This window comes from Ictalurus punctatus, chromosome 2 (genome assembly GCF_001660625.3).
Source record: "Ictalurus punctatus breed USDA103 chromosome 2, Coco_2.0, whole genome shotgun sequence".
NCBI classification, from domain to species: Eukaryota; Metazoa; Chordata; class Actinopteri; order Siluriformes; family Ictaluridae; genus Ictalurus; species Ictalurus punctatus.
Window position 1 is genome coordinate 25,273,601 of NC_030417.2, and position 23,123 is coordinate 25,296,723.

The 23,123-nt window shown below is 39.5% G+C and overlaps 1 protein-coding gene across 1 annotated transcript in view; it reads left to right on the top strand.

Moving 5' to 3' along the window:
- ntn1b (netrin 1b) overlaps window positions 1-4,892 on the top strand; it is a 55,596-nt gene extending 50,704 nt beyond the window's left edge. Inside the window, exon 6 of the mRNA XM_017461631.3 lies at window positions 2,650-4,892. Within this exon, the coding sequence (XP_017317120.1) occupies window positions 2,650-2,972 (323 nt within the window). The 3' untranslated portion in view covers window positions 2,973-4,892. The remainder of the gene's footprint in view (window positions 1-2,649) is intronic.
- Window positions 4,893-23,123: the final 18,231 nt, after the last annotated feature.

The following is a 23,123-nucleotide window of genomic DNA, read 5'->3' on the forward strand; positions in this document are numbered from 1 at the left end:
TAGTATGCATTTATAGCTGTCTGAATGCTTTGGTGATTCCTCCAGCAGCCCACGTCCTTCTCACAGTGCTGCCCATGAGCTCATGCGTGGCTCATCAGTGGCTCCTGCAGAGCTGTAATGAAGCTCCTGGATCAGATTCTCACGGTGCTCTTGAGCCGGGTGCTTGGACCCTGCAGGCTCGGTGAGCCGATGAGGTCGGAACACTTCTACTAGAATCTTCTCTGCGGCTGGGAAGATAAATAGTGGTTTCCCATCCAGAAGCGCCAAACCTCACCACACTCTTCTCTACTCTTTTTATCTCTCGCTCTGTCTTTGGCCGCAAGAGTGGGCTCAAGCCCAGAGAGCCAGCGGGGATGAATGGCGAGCCCGTGGGAGTGCACTCTCCTCACGCCGACACTGCTCTTTTCTTCTCTCAAATTGGGTGCAATTTGCTCACAGCAGGCCCCCCGCTGCCAAGCCAGGACATTCCACTGTGTTAGAGGGGACGATTCATGCCCCTGTCACTAAAGAGTACAACAGTGGGAGGAAGAATAGAAATTGAGCACTTCCCGTGTCAAATTGACATAATGTCCCTAATGGCGTATTTCTCAAACATGATTCACCTTGAGTTAACAGGTGGGTCAGCATCACTCATTTTGTAAACGTGCATTGTTTGTTTTTTTTATTAACATTTCCCTTCTTGGAGGATTTGTGAGGTTCACACCACAAAGCATGGTCTCACTTCCAAACAAGGTCAATTTTCCCTAATTGTGAAATAAGGACTCTTAGCTAGGCCCCCTCTGGGCCCTCTGGGCCTTTCTGGAACGTTCCCCCATGAAACCACTTCATCATGAGCACAGATTAGCTCATGAGCTCGGACTCTGTGTGTGCAAAATGATGTGACGCTGGCGTAGCTTTGCACCATTCGGTCGTGTTTGTTTGACGGGGTAATATACACTTGTATTTCCTAAAGATTCTAAAAATTCAATGAGGTTTTTTTTTGGTTTTTTTTTGCCTACTGGCAACATTACCTATTTTGCTTCTTGTGAATAACCTCCAGCCTTCTGGCATCACCTATGTATATATTTTGAAGCGGTCAAGATCTTACCCAAAACCAAGCAAAGAAGTGAATGATGAAACAGGTACTTTACACCTCCACCCCGTCTCCTTCTATCAATCCTGGTGGAGGAAAGCTGAGTGTTTCCAAGGCCCCTTTCACTGTAGTGCAACATTACAGCAGGTCCCGCAGGAGAGGGGAGGAGGCGTTTGCATGCTCTCGGCGGGCACACATTGTCTTTGGCTGTGAGTGCTATGGCAACTGTTGCTGCAATACGGAGCATGCGGCCCAGGACAACAAGAAAAGGTCAGGGGTCAGGGTGTGAGGAGAGAAGGAGGGGAGAGGTTCAGAAAGAGCAAGTTAGCCCACTTTTAAACTTGCAGGAATATATAGAACGCATAGAGAACGCAGGTTAAAAATATTTATAAATGTATTGTATATCTAAGATGAAGTGTGTTATCACGTGCTGCTCGAGATTACAAGTTTTATTTGCCAAATAACACACCGTATAATATTGAGTGTCAGGTTCATGTGGTACATTTGTATAGTAAAAGTCTATATGAATGGGCATTCTAAATGTTTTCTAATGCTCCAAACTGATTTAAGAAATTGATTAGTCCACTTGTAAAATGATGTGCACTCTATTAACACTTCACGATGTATAAATCTGTTAGTCTATAAGTTTGTTTAACTTATTTTACCTACAAAATAAATACACTTAAGATTTCAAGTGTTATGAACTCAAAATCATGATTTATTAAAATAGCTCACTCTGGTCTTTCTTTGATGTGATTGGCCATGCAAGGAGTTCCTCCTGGCAACAAGTGAACTAATGCACTGATTGGTAGATAATTGCAAAAGGCGGTCCTCTTTGTCTCGTCCGTTGATGGTACCGGTGTTCAAGAGCTCATCGTGAGTAGAAGAGATGATGTGTGTGTTTTGGGACACGATGTATTTAAGTGCACTTGAAATGAACACCAAGTTAAGTGAACTTAATTAGTTAAGCGCACAGGTTCCCTGGTGGACTAGTGGCTAGCATGTGGTACTCGCACTATCGCGACCTGAGTTCGATTCTTGTTCAGTATGAACAATATGAACACCATATTATGTGAATTAACCATTTAAGTTCAGTCTACATGAGTACCAAGTTAAGTGAACTTAAATATACACGTTTTGGGAGACCCCATTACTCAATTAAATTGAGGGAAGGAGTTTACTCAGTCAATTGAGAAACCGTCAACGTGTTAGGGTTTTCAGTGTTGTATCTCTTTTCCCACTTCATTGTCCAGCCTCATTGTACCAGTTGCTATGTCACTACATAAGGGATCTCTTAAGCATTAAGATTAAGCAATCTTTGAAAACAGAAAAAATATATATTTCTAAAATATAATTCAGTGCTAAATTCACAGCACCTGGTCATAACTATGGAAACTGTTTCAGCATGACTGATAATAATTTTACAATTCATACTTTGTACTCACATGCAATATGTAATGCGATGGTGTTGAATATATTGTGCATATATGGCAATATTATAACAAATACGACTCTAATAGATATAAATAATGATTGCCAACCCACTAACCTCTAAGTCTACGTGTTCCTCTTTCTAGCTGTCCAAGTGCATGTGCTGAAGGGTGACAAGGCAGGCGAGTGGTGGAAGTTCACCATTAACATCATCTCGGTGTACAAGCAGGGCGAGCACCGCATCAGACGTGGCGACCAGCTGCTGTGGGTGCGCGCCAAGGACGTCGCATGCAAGTGCCCCAAGATCAAGCCAGGCAGGAAGTACCTGTTGCTGGGCTCAGACGATGAGGACTCACGTGGCCAAAGCGGTGTAGTGGCCGACAAGGCCAGCCTGCTCGTTCCCTGGAAGGACCAGTGGGCCCGTCGCCTCCGCAAGTTCCAGCAGCGTGACAAGAGGGGCAAGTGCTAAAGCAGCCAGCAGCAGCAATCAGCACAGGAAGGAGGGAGGCGAAGGAAGGATTGGAGGAAGGACCGAGCACTGCTAAGCAGACTGATATTGCTAGCGTCTGGTAGAAACGGTTGTGAAGGAATTCGGATTTCACAGTTGTCTTCAGCCGTTTTTTTGTTTTGTTTTTTGTTTTCAGTTTTCTTTCAGATTTTTTTTTTGTATTGTGGATTTTGCAGAGTTTGCACCTAATTTTACATATACAGTATGTAAAGTCATTTTTTGAGTGATCAGTTTTGGTGTCCTTCACTCTATTTCTTTTTATATAGCTTGACATTACCCAGCCCCTTTTTACTGAAATTACTGTCTCACATTTCTGGATTGAGAAATCAATCTTTTTTTTCTTCTTCTTCTTTTTTTTTTAAATGACCATGTTTGTGTTAGAGTGTGCTGTTCTATTTGAGCAAGCCACTTCCTGGTTTAGTTATGGCAAAACTAAAGTGATCTTTGTGGGGTTGCCGATTTTATTTTATTTTTTTTGTTGTTGTTGAACTTGCAAGTTCAAAGGGTGAAATTAACAGAGTGAACTAACAAGCTCTATGAACCCCACTCTCAAGTAAAGTGTTATGGACAATACCTCATTGTTTCAGATCAAACGTGTTTATGGAAAGTGATATGCCTCACAAAGTGGGAAAATGAACCACTACTCATTTATGTTGAATGTCTTTTTTTGCAATGTACAGTATAAAATACTTGGCCTTACTACCACAGAATATGTATGTATAAAAACAGTGTCATCTTTAACCCATGATCCCTGATTATCCTTACTTCTAGTTTGTAACAGCTATAATTGAAAAATGTTCAAAAATGTTTAAAGCCAGAAAACATATGTTCTTGTTTCATTAGATATAAAGAACACGTAAAAAAAAAAAAAAAAAAAAAAGTGTTTAAGATTCTAAATAATGACAATTGAAGCATAAATCTGATCTCATGAAGAATTCTAATGTAAGGGTTATTTCCTTACAGCCTACCAAAATTTTCTACTCTGTATCACTTCATAACTTCATTTATAAGTTAAAACGAGACCCCACCGGTCATACAGTCAAGTCTCATCCATAACGTCCATATAGCTGGAAGGTTATAAAAAACCTTAAGTATAATGCAGTGTTAAGAAAAAATACATATTATTGACAAGTTGAAGACCATAATAATCTATTTTGCCTTGTGTCATAAAGCATAGCCCTATAATTTGCTTGGTACTTTGTGGATGGTATTGTCGTGTTATTGTTATTTGTATAGTTTGTATAGTATCTTTTATATAACATTAAGTAGATTATATTCACATTATTAACCAGAGTGTTTAGAACCATAAACGTAATATTTCAACAGAGCAGTAAGAGTATTTGTGTTTGTTTACATTGAATGATCAAATAGAGAAGTTGTACAGTATCTGTTATAAGAATGGAGTATTCAACACACACACACACACAAACACTCAATTGCGTACACACAGCCCACACTTAAGTTACTGTCAAACTATGAACTCTGATAGTGGCTTAGAACTGAATATTAATTCGGTCAGTTAGAACAGTCACAAACGGACGCACCGAAACGATTCTACATTTAGAAACCTTCTGAACCAACACGACTATTTCTTCAACTATTTGGAGAATTATTTTCCGAACCAGGTTTTGGGTGAAGACCTAGCCATTGTTGACGGTCTACCTGTAAATGACATTTAGCTGTATTCTTTGTTTTGTCTTATAATGCATACTAATATATAATGGTTCTCATAAAATGAATCTATTTAATGATACCGGAATTGACATGCCTTTGTTTTTATTATTGTTGCTACCACGAAATGATCTTGTGACGTTGTAACCATTGAACGTACAGATAGTGAGAAATTGGAGATTGTTTTCAATAAACACCCCATAAATCACAGCATTCCACATGTGATTACATTATTATTTTTTTCAAATATGTATCTAATTATGCCTTACTCAACCATGATGTGCACATAGTCAGTTCCTGTAGATATGCAGAAATCTAAATATCTGCAGTTAGTGGAGTCTGATGCCGCTAGGCAAACAGTCAAGTCTAATTGTTTGAGATGGCACCAGTCCAAGATGAACTGAATATTGATTTAGCCCACCTACCACTCTTGCATACTTAAGATTGTAGACAGATGCTTTAAGAATTGCTACAAATTGTTATTATCCTAAATATCACTGTTCTTCAACCATCTCTAACCACCGCACACAATGGAGTTTACTTAGAAAATATATAAATAAATAAATAAATAAATAAATAGCATTAATTACACCCCAGGATTCCTCACTAGGGCCAGGTTAAACATTATCACAAATGCCAAATGGGAGACTTGTTAAAGACATGGTGAAGGGTTCTGTGTGGACCGTAAATGTCACTTGCAAAAGAAATCACAGACCTTTTTTTCTTTTCTTTTTTTTTTTTTGTAACAAAGCTCATGCCTTTCTGGATCATCATTTACTTTGGCTCCAGTCACCTCTATAAAATTCAGAGCATCTAGGATAAGTTATAAATTATAAGTTGTGTGTGGCGTTATAGGTAACTTATAGGTATAGATATATAAGCGATATGTCAGTGCACTGTTAATGTCAACCACATTGCTGACTGTGAACACACACTTCTGGTAGGTGCTCAGGGACGAGTATCTCACACAACCCAGCTCTTAAAATCCTGTGCATCGTCCCCACATGCTGATTCTATAAACTGTGGAGCCTGAGAATACGTCTAGTCTTATTGCGGGAAAATCTCTGAGCGCAGTGACTTTGGATCCTGATCCATGTTCTTTCCGAGTGTTTTCAGTCAGTCCTCTGAATGCTGTAATTGTGCAATGCTGTAGGGTGGCATGGTGCCGCAACAGGTAGCATTACCACCTCAGAGCTACAAGGTTCCTGGTCTAATCTTGAGGTAAGGTTATTGTCTGTGTGGAGTTGTGCATATTCTCCACGTGTTCATGTTGTCCTCTTCCACTGAGTGCCTCCGACTGCCCCAAAACATGCAGGTAGGTGTACTGGCTACTCTAAATTGCCCATAGGTGTGAATGTGTGTGAATGGTGCCCTTTGATTAGCATCCCATCAAGGAAGTTTTCCCACCCAGTGTTCACAGGATATTCTCAATGAATGAATGAATGAATGAATGAATGAATGAGACTTTCTGCTCTCGTACCCCAATATATCAGTGATTTTGTTCTGCCTTATCCCCCGAGCAGAGAGCTTTTCGGATCAACTTCTATTGAGAGTTCCTTGTTGTAAACTAAAAAAAACTCAATCGCTTTATCAAAGTCACAAATAATATGTTTTTTGACAGGAACTATGACTAAAAACAGGTTTTCAATGAGGATTTAATAGCATTTATAAAACCTACATTCTGAATATCTATCTCTTAAAGACTTTTCTAAATGTAAAAATTGTATTAAAGAAATTTGTGATACTGACCATGTTAACTCCTTTGCACAAAATCTCAGTCTTATCTCTACTATTGAAGCACATGTTCAGACGACACGGCAATGGATTTGATCTAACACGGATCATCAAATTTCAGACAAATTTAGCAAGTCCATGCCAGCTTGAGTGAATACTGTCATTAAAGGGTAGACACATCAATTACAAAGAATTTCTGAAATCCTAGATTTGACTTTTCACTTGAGTTATTGCAGGCAATATAATGTGTAATGAGAATGTTCATATTAGATTGGAAAAGAATGCAAAATAGAAACATGTTCATTAGCCGTCTCAGACTTTTGGACCCCACTGTAACCATTTAGAGCATTATACACCATTAGTAAAACTTTATAGTCGATAGGAAACTTAATAGACAGCCAGTGTAAATTGAGCAGTTAAATCTTAAAGAGATCCAGGAGACCTTTAGAAAACAGTGTTAGAATTAAATTTATGTCTTTATACATCTCAGAGCTATGAGCATCAGTTACTATGCATGATTTAGATGACTTTGTGAAAAAAATTGAAAACTTGTGTCTACAGCCATATCCAGTATGCTGTGGTGGCATGGACACACACATACTATACTTGGACAGAGTCTATTCTGAAGCATTTACTCCAGCCACACTCCCACTATTGTACTTCTGTTAACACACATCAGGCAACTCCTAAAATATTTTCCGGTTGTGTGTAGGGGTGTAGGGAAGTGCTCTATGAATACGCAGACAGGATCCAAGAAGCTCACAGCTCCAAGATATATACAATGGACATTCTTTAACTGTACTGCTATAACTTCTATAGCCATTTTGCCATACATAATCACCAGTGAATCTAATTAGTCCAGTGTGTAAAATGAATGTCGCTCTTACATTCTCCTCTCGATTTCTCTTTTCAATGGCCTCTCTGTCAGTGCAAGGAGAGGCTGGCATCATTCTCAACCCTGTATATCACCTTAAAAACAAAGTGCAGCACCACTTGAGCTTCACACCACCATGGGGACCCATGATGGGTTCCTTGGCTTGGCTGCAACTGGCAGCTAGGATGAGATTCTGGTGAGAAGAACCCTTGTGACCCTGTTCGAGTCCTTCACTGAGAACCTCTTCAAGCTCCTCCACTCCCTCCCCTCTTCCACCAGCTACACAAGAAGACTGTTAATTTACCCTGAGAGCTCCTCTCTGGCTTTCTCACCCTGTGCCGTGGTGGGAAGTAACGCCACGAGAGACCACATTTAACTTCTTAAAATCTAGAATTCAACACTGATTTGATGACTTTCATTCTGTTAAAACAGAGGGTCGCCAAAGCTGGTTTTGTGTGGTGTATTTTGAGGGGGTCTCTCTCTCTCTCTCTCTCTCTCTCTCTCTCTCTCTCTCTCTCTCTCTCGCTCTCTCTCTCTCCCTCTCTCTCTCCGCTATGTGGTATTGAGATCCTTTTCAGTGATGCGGGTTCTTGGGCCCCTCATCTGCAGCATTAACCCTCCGTAAATTAAACTCCTGCCATCTCGGATGCTGTTTTGTTTGCCCTGGAGCTGCTAATTTTCATGAGAACAACCATCTGTGCTGTTTTCTCACCCGACCTAGTGTGTTTGTCAAAAGGCACTTGTCATGGGGTACCTCATGAGGGTGTATCAGAAATTTTCTCATGTAGGAAATGAACCTTAGGACTTGTATAGACATTTTTATGACAATTATAAGAATTATAGTTCTCTTGCGGTCGTCTCATGTCACATAAAAAAAAGTATTCCTTAGATTATAGTAGGTGTTGAATGAAGAAGACACGCGGACACACTGATGAGCAACAATAACAGTGGTGCACTATACACCACTGACCTTGGAGGGTTTGGAAGTTAGAAGCTCTTTCTAGTAGAAAACTGGTATTCTTGGCTACATTGGTAACATGACTTAACATGCCGCTCCATTCTCTACCACACTATTGAATCATCTGCTAGTGACAGGTTAGTACACACTGAGGAACATAATAAACACTGTTAACAGCTGAATCTACTAAATAGTATGTCTGAATAGTAATGACACCACTGGCCTAGCATAAACTATTTAATTCAATGTCTTTTTGAGCCTCTGAGGTCAATGGTGACATTCGCTAGCTATCTAGAAGTCAGTGTGAAGTCGATCAAATTCCTGGTCACTTTTGATGTGTTTTTACATCCATCCACCCATTTTCTTTACTGCTTATCCTACACAGGGTCGAGGGGGATCTCTATCAGTTCCCTCTAAGTTTCCCAGGGAACTTAAGGCGCAAGGCAGGGGACAACATGGAAATGCAGAAAGTACGAGGAGAACATGCCAACTCTGCACAGACAGGGCAAAGGCAGGATTCAAACCCCCAACCCTAGAGGTGCGAGGCAAACGTGCAAACCACTAAGCCACCGTGACCCCGGATGTGTTCCATATCTAATCAGTATCAGTAGTGTTCATTTTATTGAAGAAGACTAGATTAAAAATGAAGTAGACAACAACTAGTCCAGTTTAACTATTCACCCTTCTAAACAAAATAGATCACAAAATGTAATGGCAGTTTCCTCAACATGGTAAACAAGAGGAAAATATCTGAATTGTTTGATTATTTCGTTCTCCTCACTTTTATGAGATAATTAATTAAGACACACTGTGCTCTATACACTTACCTTTGTTTAATTTTTTACATCACAAAAAACGGCAATTTCAATAGGGGTGTGTAGATTTTTATATTCACTGTACTCTACTTACTTTCTTGTATACTTACTTACTTACTTACTAGATAGATAGATTACTTGTATACTTACTTACTAGATAGATTTCTGTGATCTGTGTATGGACACTAACATTAAAACTTTGCAGTGGGTAAACATGTTGTAATAATCCTAAATTATTTGGTAACCTTTTCAGTAATTTGTAACCCTTTTCAGCTATAGTGACATTATTTTGTTTTTGTTAGGCTTATATAATACAAGCTAGTTAGAGCTAGCATACCTGATGATACCTCACCAAAATCCCTAAAAAATAAATGTATTTTTATCATGAATGGCATCCCATACAGGGTGTATTCCCACTTTGAATAAAGTGGTTACTGAACAGTTCGTAAGTGAGTTGACAGTGTAACAGTGTAAACTGACTTCCAGCCACTGCAGAATTTTCATTTATGCAACATAACCATTCACTGAAGATGGAGAGGGAGAGAGGTTTTAGTAAATCCCATATATTGGGGAAATTTGAGAAATGATGACTAAAACCTTAATAAAATTGTAGTACTTGTTTTGTCAACTAAATCTAATTTTTTCTAAGTTAGAACATAGTGACTTATTAGATATTTGTGATGTAGCCTTGTTATGTGTTAGATCTGATCCAGTAGCTCGGACTGTGAATTACTGTTAAAAGCTTGTTAGAACCCTCTCTTTTATAGAACTTAGAAACAGAGTCTTACACATAGCAGCTACTGATAATGACTTTCTGACCCACAAGACCGAGATATTCAGATTTTAGAACTTGTAGTACCTTTCAGATCTATCTCTCTTAAGGCTATTTCTACAAACTTTATCTTCTACATGTCAGTAGCATAAAATCAAAACCAATGCAATTTTTATATCCTCGTCACAGGCTTGAAAACCTCCTCTATCATCATCCTCTTCTTTTCCTTTTACCCCCAACCCTTTCACTGTCCTAAACCCCTTGAAAATGGCTGCCTAAACATAAATGCCCTCGTGACTTAATGGAGTCTAAATCACACCAGGATTCAGAGAAAAGCATGTGCACACACAGACAAATTCTAAACCATTTAACACCTTCAGTATCTGTCCATTTTTTTTCTTTCATCCTTTCAGCTATTCCCCACATTTCTTTCTCTCTTTCAGCACTAATTTCTTGCTCACGAGACAGGGTGACAAAGACATCTCTTATATGCATAAGAGCAGCCAAGACTAATCAGCACGCAAAAGGAATGTGAGGTTCGGTTCTCTTTTTCTCTCATTAACATCTCCATAAAGGGTTAATCCACTTCAGCAGGAGGGATTTGTGGGTTATAGCTCTCTCTGACATTTCACTGCTATCTATATTCTTAGGTTGAAAATAAACAAAGGCCAAGAGAATTTGTTCATTTGTCTTGATTTCCATTGGTGTTAACGGTGTTCTCATTGTCAGTCCACCGGCTCTGTCTAAAAGGCTTTAGAGTCTGCACACTTCATATAACCTTCCGCAGTGGATGGGGATCAGGAAGGTAAAATCATTTGTGTGTATTTGTGTGTTAAAGACTACGGAAGATAATAGACCTGTCAAATTGGGTCACTACCATTTTGACTCATCATAAAAGCTTTCTGGGAAGCATGGGAAGATGCTAGACTAGGCTGTAGGAATGTCTGTAAGTATATCACAAATTAAAGAGCATCAACTGCTAAATGAGCCTTATTTACATGCCATTGTCCAATGAAATTTAGTCTAGCTACAGATCCTAGAGGAATGAAGACAAACGACCAAAGAACAAGTGTAGAGAGAAACACGACATTGTGGTAAGAGGGTGGATTTTTCCATCCAATGCCTGTCGGCCCCATTTCATCAGAATACATTAATTTCTCTGAGGATTGGCACTGACTTGTAGTGCTCATTGGTTCAACAAAGTGTTCAGTGACTTTGACGTCTGGGATCTTCAAATAAACCCCTGCTGGGAGTCATGGCGACTGGGAAGAGGAATTAACCGCAATATTAGTCGACCTTCATCCTGTTGTTTCTCCAAACTGGGCTACCAGGGCCCCTTGCTTCCCTGTAACCAGGGACCCCCAGCCCAACAATGTGGGCATTTCTCCCTCAGTAGCCATGCACAGGTCTGCTGCATTTGCTGAGCAAACAAGACCTGATTCTGCCAAGAGGGGCTTTGCTCCTTCCCACATTCCGACATCACTTGCTCGATTTATCTTTTGCTCTCATGCTGCTTTCTTCACCTCTGCTACCACTGCTGGTATGAGAGTGTAGTGAGGCTTGCTTGTTAGTGGTGTATTTACTTGTGGGCAAGTTGGAAGCAAAGCCAGATTGCCTCATAGTTGGACAGTGATACCCTAGATTAAATGCCTTCATATGTAAACTTAACTTAAATATTTCTGTATTGTGGTGGTTTGACAACCTAATCTTAAAATAATGTGTTTAATGTCTTAGATTGCTTGTCCTTCTTTATAGTTCCAAACCATACGACTTTAAGCTAATGTTATAAAAGTGAGGACTTTGTTCAAAGTGTGGAATCAGTCATGGTTTCTTTGAATTTAGGAGGTGAAATTATGTTTAATGTGTTTGTATGGAGTCCATATGAAAGCTTTTCTCTGCTCCCAACACACCTGACCTGAGGCAGCTTATGAAGGGCTTCTTATCTCATTATCAAGGTATTACCAGGAAGCACGTTGGGAGCAGAGGAAGCTTGAAACTATGCAGGGCAGTAGGTCCATAGATTGTAAGGTTGAGAATGAATTAGATTTTTTTTTCACAGTATTTTTCTTTTTTTTCCATGGGTGAGGTTGTCCTTAGGCATGAAGCGAAACAAAAAGTTTGGAAGGTGAAATTATGTTTAATGTGTTTGTTTGGAGTCCAAAATAAAACCATTTAGAAATTCTGCAAATTGCTCCAAATTCAAAAAGACAATTGTCATTAATCCAGTATTCAATAAATAATTGAATCTATAACAAAAATCAGAAAAAATTTCTGCCACACAATGTAGTCTGTTAACAGTAAGCTTTGGTTGCTAAGCAACATAACGGACAAAAATGAAGGACAGTTGTTTAAGTGTAACAGACTTATTTGATTAAAAGCTGCCACATTAATACGGAATTCAGTTATTGTGATGATGTCACAGGTGCGTGTACATCGAGAATTTAACAATGGCTTTGAATGTGGCTCAGCCAATCAGAACTTTTTTTTTAATTAATAATCCCATTCATAATTCTGCTTTGATAACATTATATACATATGATGTATTATACATGAATATAAACATATTAAAGGTATTAAAATCTATTTTACTTTTGAAACACTTAGTTTTCCACACCTTAAAATGTACTCATTAATCAGGTGAGATCCAAAGATTTCAAAGGTCTCAGCCATTATGAAGGCCAAATGCAGACCATACGCTTCTCCATACGCTTCATTAACACATTTCTGCTGAATTACTTTATGATGTATAAGGTTTCATTGAAAGAGAATATATATATGTATATATATAAATATATATGCATTTTGGTCTTTGAGGTGTGTGTGTGTGTGTGTGTGTGTGTGTGTGTGTGTGTGTGTGTGTGTGTGTGTGTGTGTGTGTGTGTGTGTGTGTGTGTGAAAGAGAGAGAGAGGGAGAGAAAGAGAGAACCTGCATATTGCCAAATAATCTGAAGAAAGAAAAAATACTCCCTGAATAACTTAAAGTTTGGGTCATTGACACTCACGTATAATCCATTTCTCCCCTGCACCAGATCCATTATGGCCAAACAGAGATATTTCCCACAGATGAAAACAAGTATGGGAAATAATATGAACAACTTGAGTGAATTGTCTGTAATCAAAACACTGGTAATTGGTTTCTCTTGAAGGACAATGTGCATTTTAGAGGTTTCTTAGAATTAATAAGCATGATAAATTTGTCTCTTTATATGTCCGTAAAATCTCCTTGGGCCTCAGACAAGCAGCATTCAGCACTACTACAATATCCCTATATATAACAGATATTATCCATAACTCTAATCTACACTGCCCTTTGACAAAACCTGAGGCAAATTTTTCTTGATAGCTCAATCTGTTTTCTGTTTTCCACATGGACCATCTATGGAAAACCTCCTCACGTGGATTCTCTTCCCTTCCAGCTTCCACAGTAAGTGTGATTTTATTGTTTAACCCAACCCAGAACTTCTCATCCCATATGGATTCCATCTCTATACTTGGCAGGAAGCTTCTGCTTTGACTGCACAACTGGTGAGCTAACATGCAGCCCCATCCATGCCTATCATTACAGTACCTACGTGAATGACTAGATGGTGAGAAAAAACATGAGAAGGGAAAGAGGACGAGTAATACAAGAACTGAGGGAGAAGGAGGACTAGGAAAAAAGCAAGAGTATGAGAGGTGCAATAATCCAGTTGGTTTTGGCTCAGTTGTGACAGGCGACATGCTCGAGTAAACACATAGCCTAATGGGTGGTGAACAACACTGTCAGCAGACAGTTAGCAGAGCTTGTTGATGAAAGCATTTAAGACTCTGTCATGTCACTCCAGCAAGGGTGACAGTACTCCACTGCTCCATGCAGCCATATACAGTATATATACCATATGCGTGAGTTATGGAAGTGTATATGAGCGTACTTCTACACTGCCAATCTACTAATCTACACAATTCATGCCCGTTTTGGTCAGACACTCTGTGCGGTTAGAATTCCAAAAGATGAACTCATTTAGTACAAATCTGTACAGATCCACTGAGACGTATATGGTGCTTAGATAATAGCATAAACAACAAAAATCTTTTCTATGAGACAAAGTGTCTTGATTGCATTATGGCTTGGCACTGATACTGACATCGAAACTTGCATACTTTAGAGAGAAACACATCCTAGTGGAACATGGAAAAAAAAAAACAGGCAGAGTCATCACAAGCTTGTCATCCAAATGGTAAACTGCCTGCGCATGGAATCGTTTTAGTGTCTTTACCCTATTAAATAAAATTCCATAAATGGGCTCTTGGGTTGCACTCTGACCCCTTTTCCTGTGTGGGTGTGTACGTGTGACACACAGCTGTCAGAGCAATGTGTTTCACCATGTTATCACACTCTCTCACACTGAGCCAAATGACCCAGAGCTTGTTGAGTTTACTTGAGTCCGAATCTGACAGCTTCTTTGGAGAATGTACTGGGTAATATGAATGTTTTTTGTCCATGAGAAATGGAAGGCAGACACTGACAAGGTGAAGGAGAAGAGGGGTGAGAAATCAATAGAGTGTGACACACAGATCTCTAGAGCTTTAAGAGGAAGAGTGTAACGCCTCTCCGGCTTTGATCCAGTTATGACCTGGAAGAAGTGATCCCGATGAATGCTGGCAGATAGGAAAAGGGTGGTGTCACTGTCTCCATGCTGTACCATGAGACTTGGCTAGCCTTGCAGTCAGTCAGGACTTTTTGGAAGTCCTGGAATATTCCAGTTCCGCTTGCTAGATGGCATTAAGAGTATTTCTTCCTGGCTCAGTCCACTGTCCACTGGCTTACAGCAGGAAATGTGTTTCATTGAGAAAACACACATTAAGCTTCCTTCTCGGTTCTGCTTAATCCTAAGGGCAGATCTCCTGGGATGCATTTATAAGTCAGTTAATAGCTACTACTTATTAATTATGTGAAGGTTTGTTTTCACTCATTTCCTCCCATTTGGACTTGTTTAACAGAGCAGAAATCTGCGCTGGTGAAGTGTTATAAGTAAGGCACTAAACGCCTTTAGCCACAGACTATAACCCAACTGCATGCAACAGCTACAAAATCCCAAAAGTATGGTCTGAAGTGTGGGCCAACACCAGAGTGTAAGAGATTTGCCTTTGTGCTGACTTCTGAATGTGTAGCCAAACAGATTCATTCTGGAGACATGAAAAGACCAAATGAGTCAGTTGTAATGTGGTTACGCAACATCTGAACTTTGGGAGAACTACTACACCTGAAACTCCTGCCTACTAGGTAATATTTTCCCTGCTCACTACTACTGTTCTTCATGAAGGGCTTTCCTTCCCCACCACCTCACCAGCTCTTCCCTGTTCTCCATGACTTTTAAACTCCTGTTGGATCTTTAGCAAAGGGAATTCTGCCTTCTACCACAAAGCAGAATTTGCCCAGAGCTCCAGCCCAAGTTCTGTGAGTTCTTTTCTCCTTCTACTGTTTTGCAATCGCTTTTGAAACCACAGTCATTAATTGAAGGTGTGGTCTACACTCGCAAAAGTCACATTAATCCTGTCTATAAAGAGAAAGGAAAGTATGGCAATCCAGCTAGTTTTAGAGCGTGGTTTAGTTACAGAGTCTGCCCTGAAATACTTGCGACCTAACATTTCTGAGATTACAGCAGCTGGCTATTGCCTTAATCCAAAGTACACTTTGATTTTAGCCAGAGAGAACAAAAGAGAAGGTACAAAAGGGATAAAAACACACCCAAAAGAATTATTAGTGCAGGCGAGACAAAGTGGAACAGAACTGATGGAAAGCATGAGGATGTCATAGCCGAAGCAGTTCCCATGTAGAGCCTTGCATGAGAGCCAAAAGCACATTCAGTTTGATTGAGATCAACCCAAGCCTTGTATTTGTTTCCACATAAGACCTTCACATTCGATCAGCACGCTTCTTGCATGAAAACAGCATATGATACAACATCAGTTACAGACAAGAGACACTTTCCTTTGATCTGATGGTTTACAATAGAAAGAGTTAAAGAAAACTACATGACTCATTCATGAATGTGAAATTTTTTAACAAATGGCCCTCAAGTTGCTTTCTATTCACAATCTTTGATATGATTTATGGCTCCACATGCTGGATGGTAATTATTAGGCAGACTGAATAAGATGTTAGCTTCATGGGGTCAGGGTACTATCAATAATATAATGCCGCCAGAGCACTGAGGTCTGTATGTGACTTTTACAGGGGTAAGCACATCATATGGAACAGATATATTTTGGTCTGAACTGAATTTATTGGAACAGCTCACCTCGCATACCAGAAAAATTAAAGTTAGACTGAAATGTCCTTGTTGCTTTAGCAGCAGCTTCAGGTGGGCATAAGTGTTTGTTCAAAAGAGAAAATTAATCTAAGAGTATCTCGAACATGTGCACAAGGTCTGATATTGCATGAATTCATTAGACTCTCTCTCTTGCGCTCTCTCTCTCTCTCTCTCTCTCTCTCTCTCTCTCTCTCTCTCTCCAAAGATAGCCATAGTGTGAAAATTCCAGCACCATTCTCCATCCCGCATCTGGTCTTCAGAAGTGTCTGCACACACATGGACCCATTAGTTCCACCTCCAGCAACGCCCGGCCCTGATCCCACTGATCTGTTCCCTCTCAGGTGCCTGGTGGGGTCCTCAGAGTCTCCCCAGGGACTCATAACCACACCAGCACCAGAACCCGAATGAATAGTTTGCTGCTTACTCACGCCTTGGCTGTTCTTTATGGCAAGTAATTTCTCCCCTTGTACCCCCGGCCATTCTTTAGAAAGTACTTCAAAGTCCCATACTGCGCATCGCCCTCCGCACTATTGCTATTGCCTTCCTGTCCGGCCACGTAGCACTCCCTATACTCATAACAGGAGGTGAGGGAGAGAGAAAGGAAGAATGACAGAGTGAAAAATAATGATGGCTTTGAAGAAAGAGTCGGTGAGGTGCTAGAACAGGAAACTGAACTTTAGTGAGGGGAAAGCTGGAGGCGAGGCACTGCCAAAGTGCTGGTCCACCATCTGCTGCTTTTACCGTAAACCTTCCATCCATCGGTCGCTGTAAGTTTCACAGCTAAATAACTCACAGTGGAGCAACTCAATTTTCTTTAAAAGAAAGACCAAAGAGTTCTTACAGAGGTCAGGTGGGGCAGTGCGGTTGTAACCAACCACAACATCAGAGGCCTGCACAATCATTTTGTCCAGATGGAAATTTGAAACTGTACATCATCCTGATCATCTACATGGAAAGCCTTATAGGAAAAGTCTATTTATCAGTTGAGGTCACTGTGGGAATCAGGGAAACATTACAGTACTTTCAAATACTCTAAGAGTTTTAAGTGAATCATCATCATTCTACTGTCTTCATTTGCAAATGACTTGCGTGTGTGTGTGTGTGTGTGTGTGTGTGTGTGTGTGTGTGTGTGTGTGTGTGTGTGTGTGTGTGTGTGTGTGTGGTGGAAAAACTGCTGTACAGATGTGTCAAGGTTAAGTACTCCTGCTCTTTAACCTTCTTCAAGCCAAGACTATTTTTGATATGCAGTCAGGCCAACCAAGGGGATGTGTGCAAATATAGGTTGTTCAAAAATGTTCAATTTTTTTCCATGTACTGTTAGTAGTGGTTTTAACCAGCAGAGACATTAAGTGTGTGGCCATAATTCTGTGTGAGTAGATTTGTCTTTGGCACATGTTAGAAGGTTCTGTGAAACTATCCAGAACTATCCAAAAGCCAGAGGCCTGCAGTCCCTGCCCAACCCAACCCCACTATGTTCCCCTCCTGTTTTGTCTGAAACCTTTTATTTTCTCTTGGTTTGCTGTTCAAATAAATATCCAAATATTTCATTTATTTTACTTTTTTTTTGTTTTAAATGAATTCCCCCAGGAATGGAAATAAGGCTATTTAATACAACTTGAAAAACACTGATTCTAGCCAGATTGCTAATATGCAGTTCTACTTGAATGATTTCTTGAATACCCTGATTAAGCCAGCTGATTAATTTATTTACTTTCAATTTGCAATTCAGCATGAACTTTGCCGAGATTAGCAGAAAGAAGATGAGGACACTTCAGGCGAAAGGAGAGAATCTGAAAGAAAAGAAAGAAAAATAGAATGAGGAATGCAGGGGAGATGGAGAGTGAGACGTGAAAAAAGAAGGCAGTAGAGGAGTATGGATGAAATTGAAAAGGCTGCAAGCCGGGAGTTGTCAAAAGAAAACCATAAACGAGTTCGGGGGAGAAGGTTATGAAAGAGGAGGATGAGGGTAGAGGGAGATGTAAGCACTGAGACAGAAAAGAGGTGGGGGGATGTGAGGTAGCAGAGGTTATCCTCCAGCTGAGGAAACACTGAGGCTGGCAACAAGAGGTTGTTTGTGGTGAATCTAAAATCTGGGGCCAAAGAAAATGTTTGGGTACAATGCCCTTGCAATAAAACCCTTGCTCACTAGAGGAAATTGGGGTTTGACCTACACAGACTGACTCTCCCTCTCTCACGATAAAAACATGTATAGAGAATGACATGAGAATTATAGCGTTTATATAAATGATCACAATTGTAAGCATAACCACATTCATCATGCAGTGAATCAAATTAGAAATACTGTATATACTCACTAGGGGTAGCACAACTGCTTATTTTACTTGTTGACTAGCCGTTAAAGCAAAAGCTGTTTCTGGTATTTATTTTTTATTTGTGCAGCTATAAGGAAATATCTTATAGCTTAATATTGGATGGAGGATGCGGTGTCCATTGCAGTGGTTTGGAGGTTTTTCTACCATGTTAAACTCTGGCATGAGTAGTGAGATGAATCTCCATGCTACTTTTTGAACCAATTCCAAACTAGCTGAGTGGGATTGGATAGTGATGTGCAACCTGTGGCTCACATAGCACTGGTCACAATAGAATCCACTATGCCAAGGTATAAAGATGCAAGGATTTATTTCAGTTTTATTTAGGTTTAAAGGACAAAAAAATGAGAAAACATGGTCTTGTTCAGTTATGGTATGCACTTATATAATGTGTCTCATTCACCCATCCACACACACAGTCAGACACCAATGGTAGCAGAGCTGCCATGCAAGGTGCTAACTTGGGGTTCAGTGTCTTGCCCAAGGACACTTCGGACTGAGTCACGTGGACCAGGAATTGAATCGCCAACCCTACGATTAGTGGACAACCCGCTCCACCACCTGAACCACAGCTGCCCCAGTTAACAGTACAACTGGCTTCATCATGTCTGAAATATTTTCACACAGCAAAGTACATTTAGCCAACTTTACCATCTGCCTGCATCTCCTTACCTGCTACCTCACTGTTTTTACTACCACCTAACAGTGAAGACTAGTGAATATATTAGTCTAGACTAGTCTATGCAACCACTAATACATACTTGCAAAGAAATTGAACTTATATTACAGACTTTGGAGGCATAACCAATTGGGTTATTCCGTGACAAGTTCGTAGGGTGCCAGGTTTTCTAAAAGGTAGTGTTGAAACGTCCTTTCTTGAAGTGCTTTGATAAGGAATGACCCTCTTTATTTAATCTTGCATGTAGGATCTTTTAACAGCATCCTACCACCATCCCTGAAGCAGTGTGTGCCAGAAACACACACCAAACGATATGGTGAGTGAAGAATGTTTTAGGCTCTGTCCGTCTTCCTTCTTGTGTCTTAGCCATGTACTGATGAATGGACCCATCCTCCCTTCCTAGTCAATAAATCAATTTGTTTAGAGTCCTACTCATTCATTACAAGCCAAATGCATAGATGCAAACTAGATGCAAGGTACAGAGATACAGACAACAAGCTGCCCTCATCAATTTCAAGACTGCGTCAGTGAAAATCCAACAAAGAGTATCAACCAAAGAGTACGGGTACCCTTATACCCTCATATTCTTAATGGGTAGTTGATATAATGCAGGAAAATTCAATCGCAGTCCCACCTGTGCATTAACATTGTCTAGACATGACAATACAGAATTAAAGGTTACAGAGAAAGGCAAAAGAACTTACTCAGCCAGACAAAAAGAACAGAAACAGATTTCAGGACATAGTCATCTTCTTTCATCATATAAAAGTCAGTCCAATGTTTCATTCCTTTAAAGTATTGGCATGTTTGGTAATTATATGCTAATGGGCCAAGATTCCATCTTTCACCAGCTGGCTACAGAGTAGTTGGTTTCTTTACAGGTGGCAAAGGTGATCATGTACTCCCAACCTCCTAAAGTGCTAATCTTGGAATAGGACCACTGCTTTTAAGTATTTATAATATTAATCTGGTTTAAAAGGTACTTTTCAGTGGAAAAAAAAAAAAAAAAAGGATTGGCAGTAAGTTCTGAATGTTATAGTTCTAGGAACCTTTGTTTCAAAACCCCATTCTGCAAAATAAGAAAGGAATACATGCTGTATATCAAGAAAATAGAAGTGTTTTGCAAGCCAAATAGTCAACTTTTATTTTATATATCATTGGTATATAACAGGGATAATCGACTAAACTTTGTAAAGCTGTAGTTACATAAAATTCAGGTCCAGATAAGCAACTAAAATGATAATGCGTAACCACTGGTGATTAGTTTATGGCTATAAATAAGACAAATCAGTGGTTAGTGGGTGTTTTGGTTTCTAGTGGATCTTCAGGTCACATTTGACTAACACCATAGACATTGAACAGATGAGATACATTTATTTTGAACTTGTATCAGAGAAAAGCACAGAATTCTCTGTCCGTCATTAACCTTATTTAAATTAGGCATATTGTAAGTTCGGGAATCAGAGAAGGTAAATAAAGTGAAAAATTTATGAAAGTCTCTGAAAGTGTTTCAGGTCTCAAGCCATGTGGCTAGATCTTGGGTCTGAAGAGATATGTCAGCTAAATAATGTAAACATATGTTGTGCATTTGATTGGATACAGAAGCTGAGCTGGTTCATGTTTCTAAAACAAGAATCGTTTATCTGTGGCCAGTTTTTTGGGGGGGTTTATATGGTTATTGGCATACAATATTTTCTCTGTTGAATTTGCTCAAATACTTTGCTGGGTCCACATTGTTGAATGTGGCCTGCCAGTTGATGAGTAAATAACATTTCCACAATGCTGTTGGAACATTTCTAGCTATAGGAACATTAACGCTAACCTTTCTATAATGTTTCCATAATGTATTTTTTCCTACTGGGAACATTGTGTGAGAAATCATAACTATATATTGAATTAAACAATTCATTACTGGAGATGTTGTTAGAAAACTGCAGCATTTTAGTTTAAATTTTGTTGAATACCTGTTGAATACTTCTAGAATATTTAAAGAACATTCTTCATAAGCTGTGCGATTACATGAGAAACTGAACAGCTCTGTTCCTCTGAAAAGTTTGATAAACATGGCTCAGTGCCTTTGGCTAGTCAGGTGCTGGCGAATACATCTGCCATTTGTCGAAGTATTGCACATAACAAAGGTGAACCAAACACAAGATGACTATTAGACCTTGTGATGACATCAGAGGCTGAAACTTGCCAGGCAGGCACTGGTTCTTTGGCAGAGATGACTCCACTCGCCTCACTTTCATGACAGCTTGTCTCTCTGCCAGGCACTCTCAGATATACAATACATAGGATACACAGATATATGAAAAAGGAAATAAAAGAAAGAACATTTCCACTGTTTAATCAAATCACCTATGCAAAACTGATACGTCTACGTAAACCCTTAATGCAACATTTCATCTCAAGGTTTAAGAAGCATGCATATACTAACAAGAAACAGCAGGGGATCATAATTATAATCACTGATCTTATAGCACTCATTTACATTACAATCACTTGTCTTAATCACTCCCACCAGAACAACTGTCAGCATCTTAATCACTACTTCATACACCTTACATTATCATTCTTCACCTACAGTATTTCTGTCATCAGTGACACCCTAACCTTTGCTTCTGATGTATATTTCAGACACCCACATATCTGCACCTCGCCCATCACCTTCCCAGTGTGTGTTAGCACACCAAACCTAGTCCACATGGATGATAAATCCAGTCAGATGAAGGGTAGTAGCTAGCATAGGCTTCGGAGAAGAACGCCTGCTGATTTACAGACCTGTGCAGCTCCTGGGTGTAAAAATAACAGCAGCAGATTACATGGTCAAGATGCAATGCAGATACGTCTCCCTTTGCCCTCTCACCCGGGAGCAGGAGCGAGGAGATGCCAAAATGTGAATTATGTAACCAAAGAATAAGTATGAGCATTGGGAGACACAGTGCACTTGGAGCTGACTGCTAAGCTGGATTGCTTTTCTGGCCAAGAGTTGATGTGTTGGATAGTTTTTACATTAAGCTTGTCGTGTTTGTCTTCTTCCAGTCCCCTTTGCATTTTATTCTCCGTTAAACATTCAACTACAATTATACATCATTATGAGGAAGGAATACACATTATAGATCAAATATATATATATATATATATATATATATATATATATATATATATATATATATATATATATATATATATATACACACACACACACACACACACACACATATATATATATATATATATATATATATATATATATATATATATATATTCTCTTCTCTTCAGCCGTTCTGTATATGTATATATATGTATATGTATATAAAATAACTTCTTTTGAGTGAGTTGTTAATGTAGAAACAATATTGTATTAGAATGAGTGCATTAATATAAACCTGTGGTTTCAATTACAGCCATCGCTATTCCCAGATGCATGCTGTTATAGAAAATCAATCAACACCTTCTGACCAATCAGCTTCCAGAAATTCAACAGTGCTCTGTTTAAATCAAGTTATGTTTTCATCACATCAACTACAGCTGAATTGCACAGGCCAGTAAAAAAAATGGTACTGGTAACAATATTAACACTGCTCCTGTCATTGCCTTTTTTTTAAGGCTTGTATCCGTTTTTACTATGTAAAAGAAGCCTGGGCAACATCTACTGTATAACACAAAGTCATGTGTGTGGCAAGTCATGAGCGTGTGGTGAAGTGAATGAAAAGGCAAACAGAAATATAGTGATTTGAGAATGAAGTATGGTGCAGTCTGGGTCATATCCCTGTCAGTGTACTCTAACTATATTCTCCAGACCCAAACACATATTAAGGAAACAGCAGTCATGTTTCCAGCAGGTTCTCTGCTACTCCTCCTCTACCAGATCCACTTGTAGCTCAGCATAATCAACAATCTTGTTGATAGTACATACAAATTAAATATGGGAACAGGGAATGTTCGTTCTCACAAAGTGTGTAAATGCATGAGTAGGCTCATGA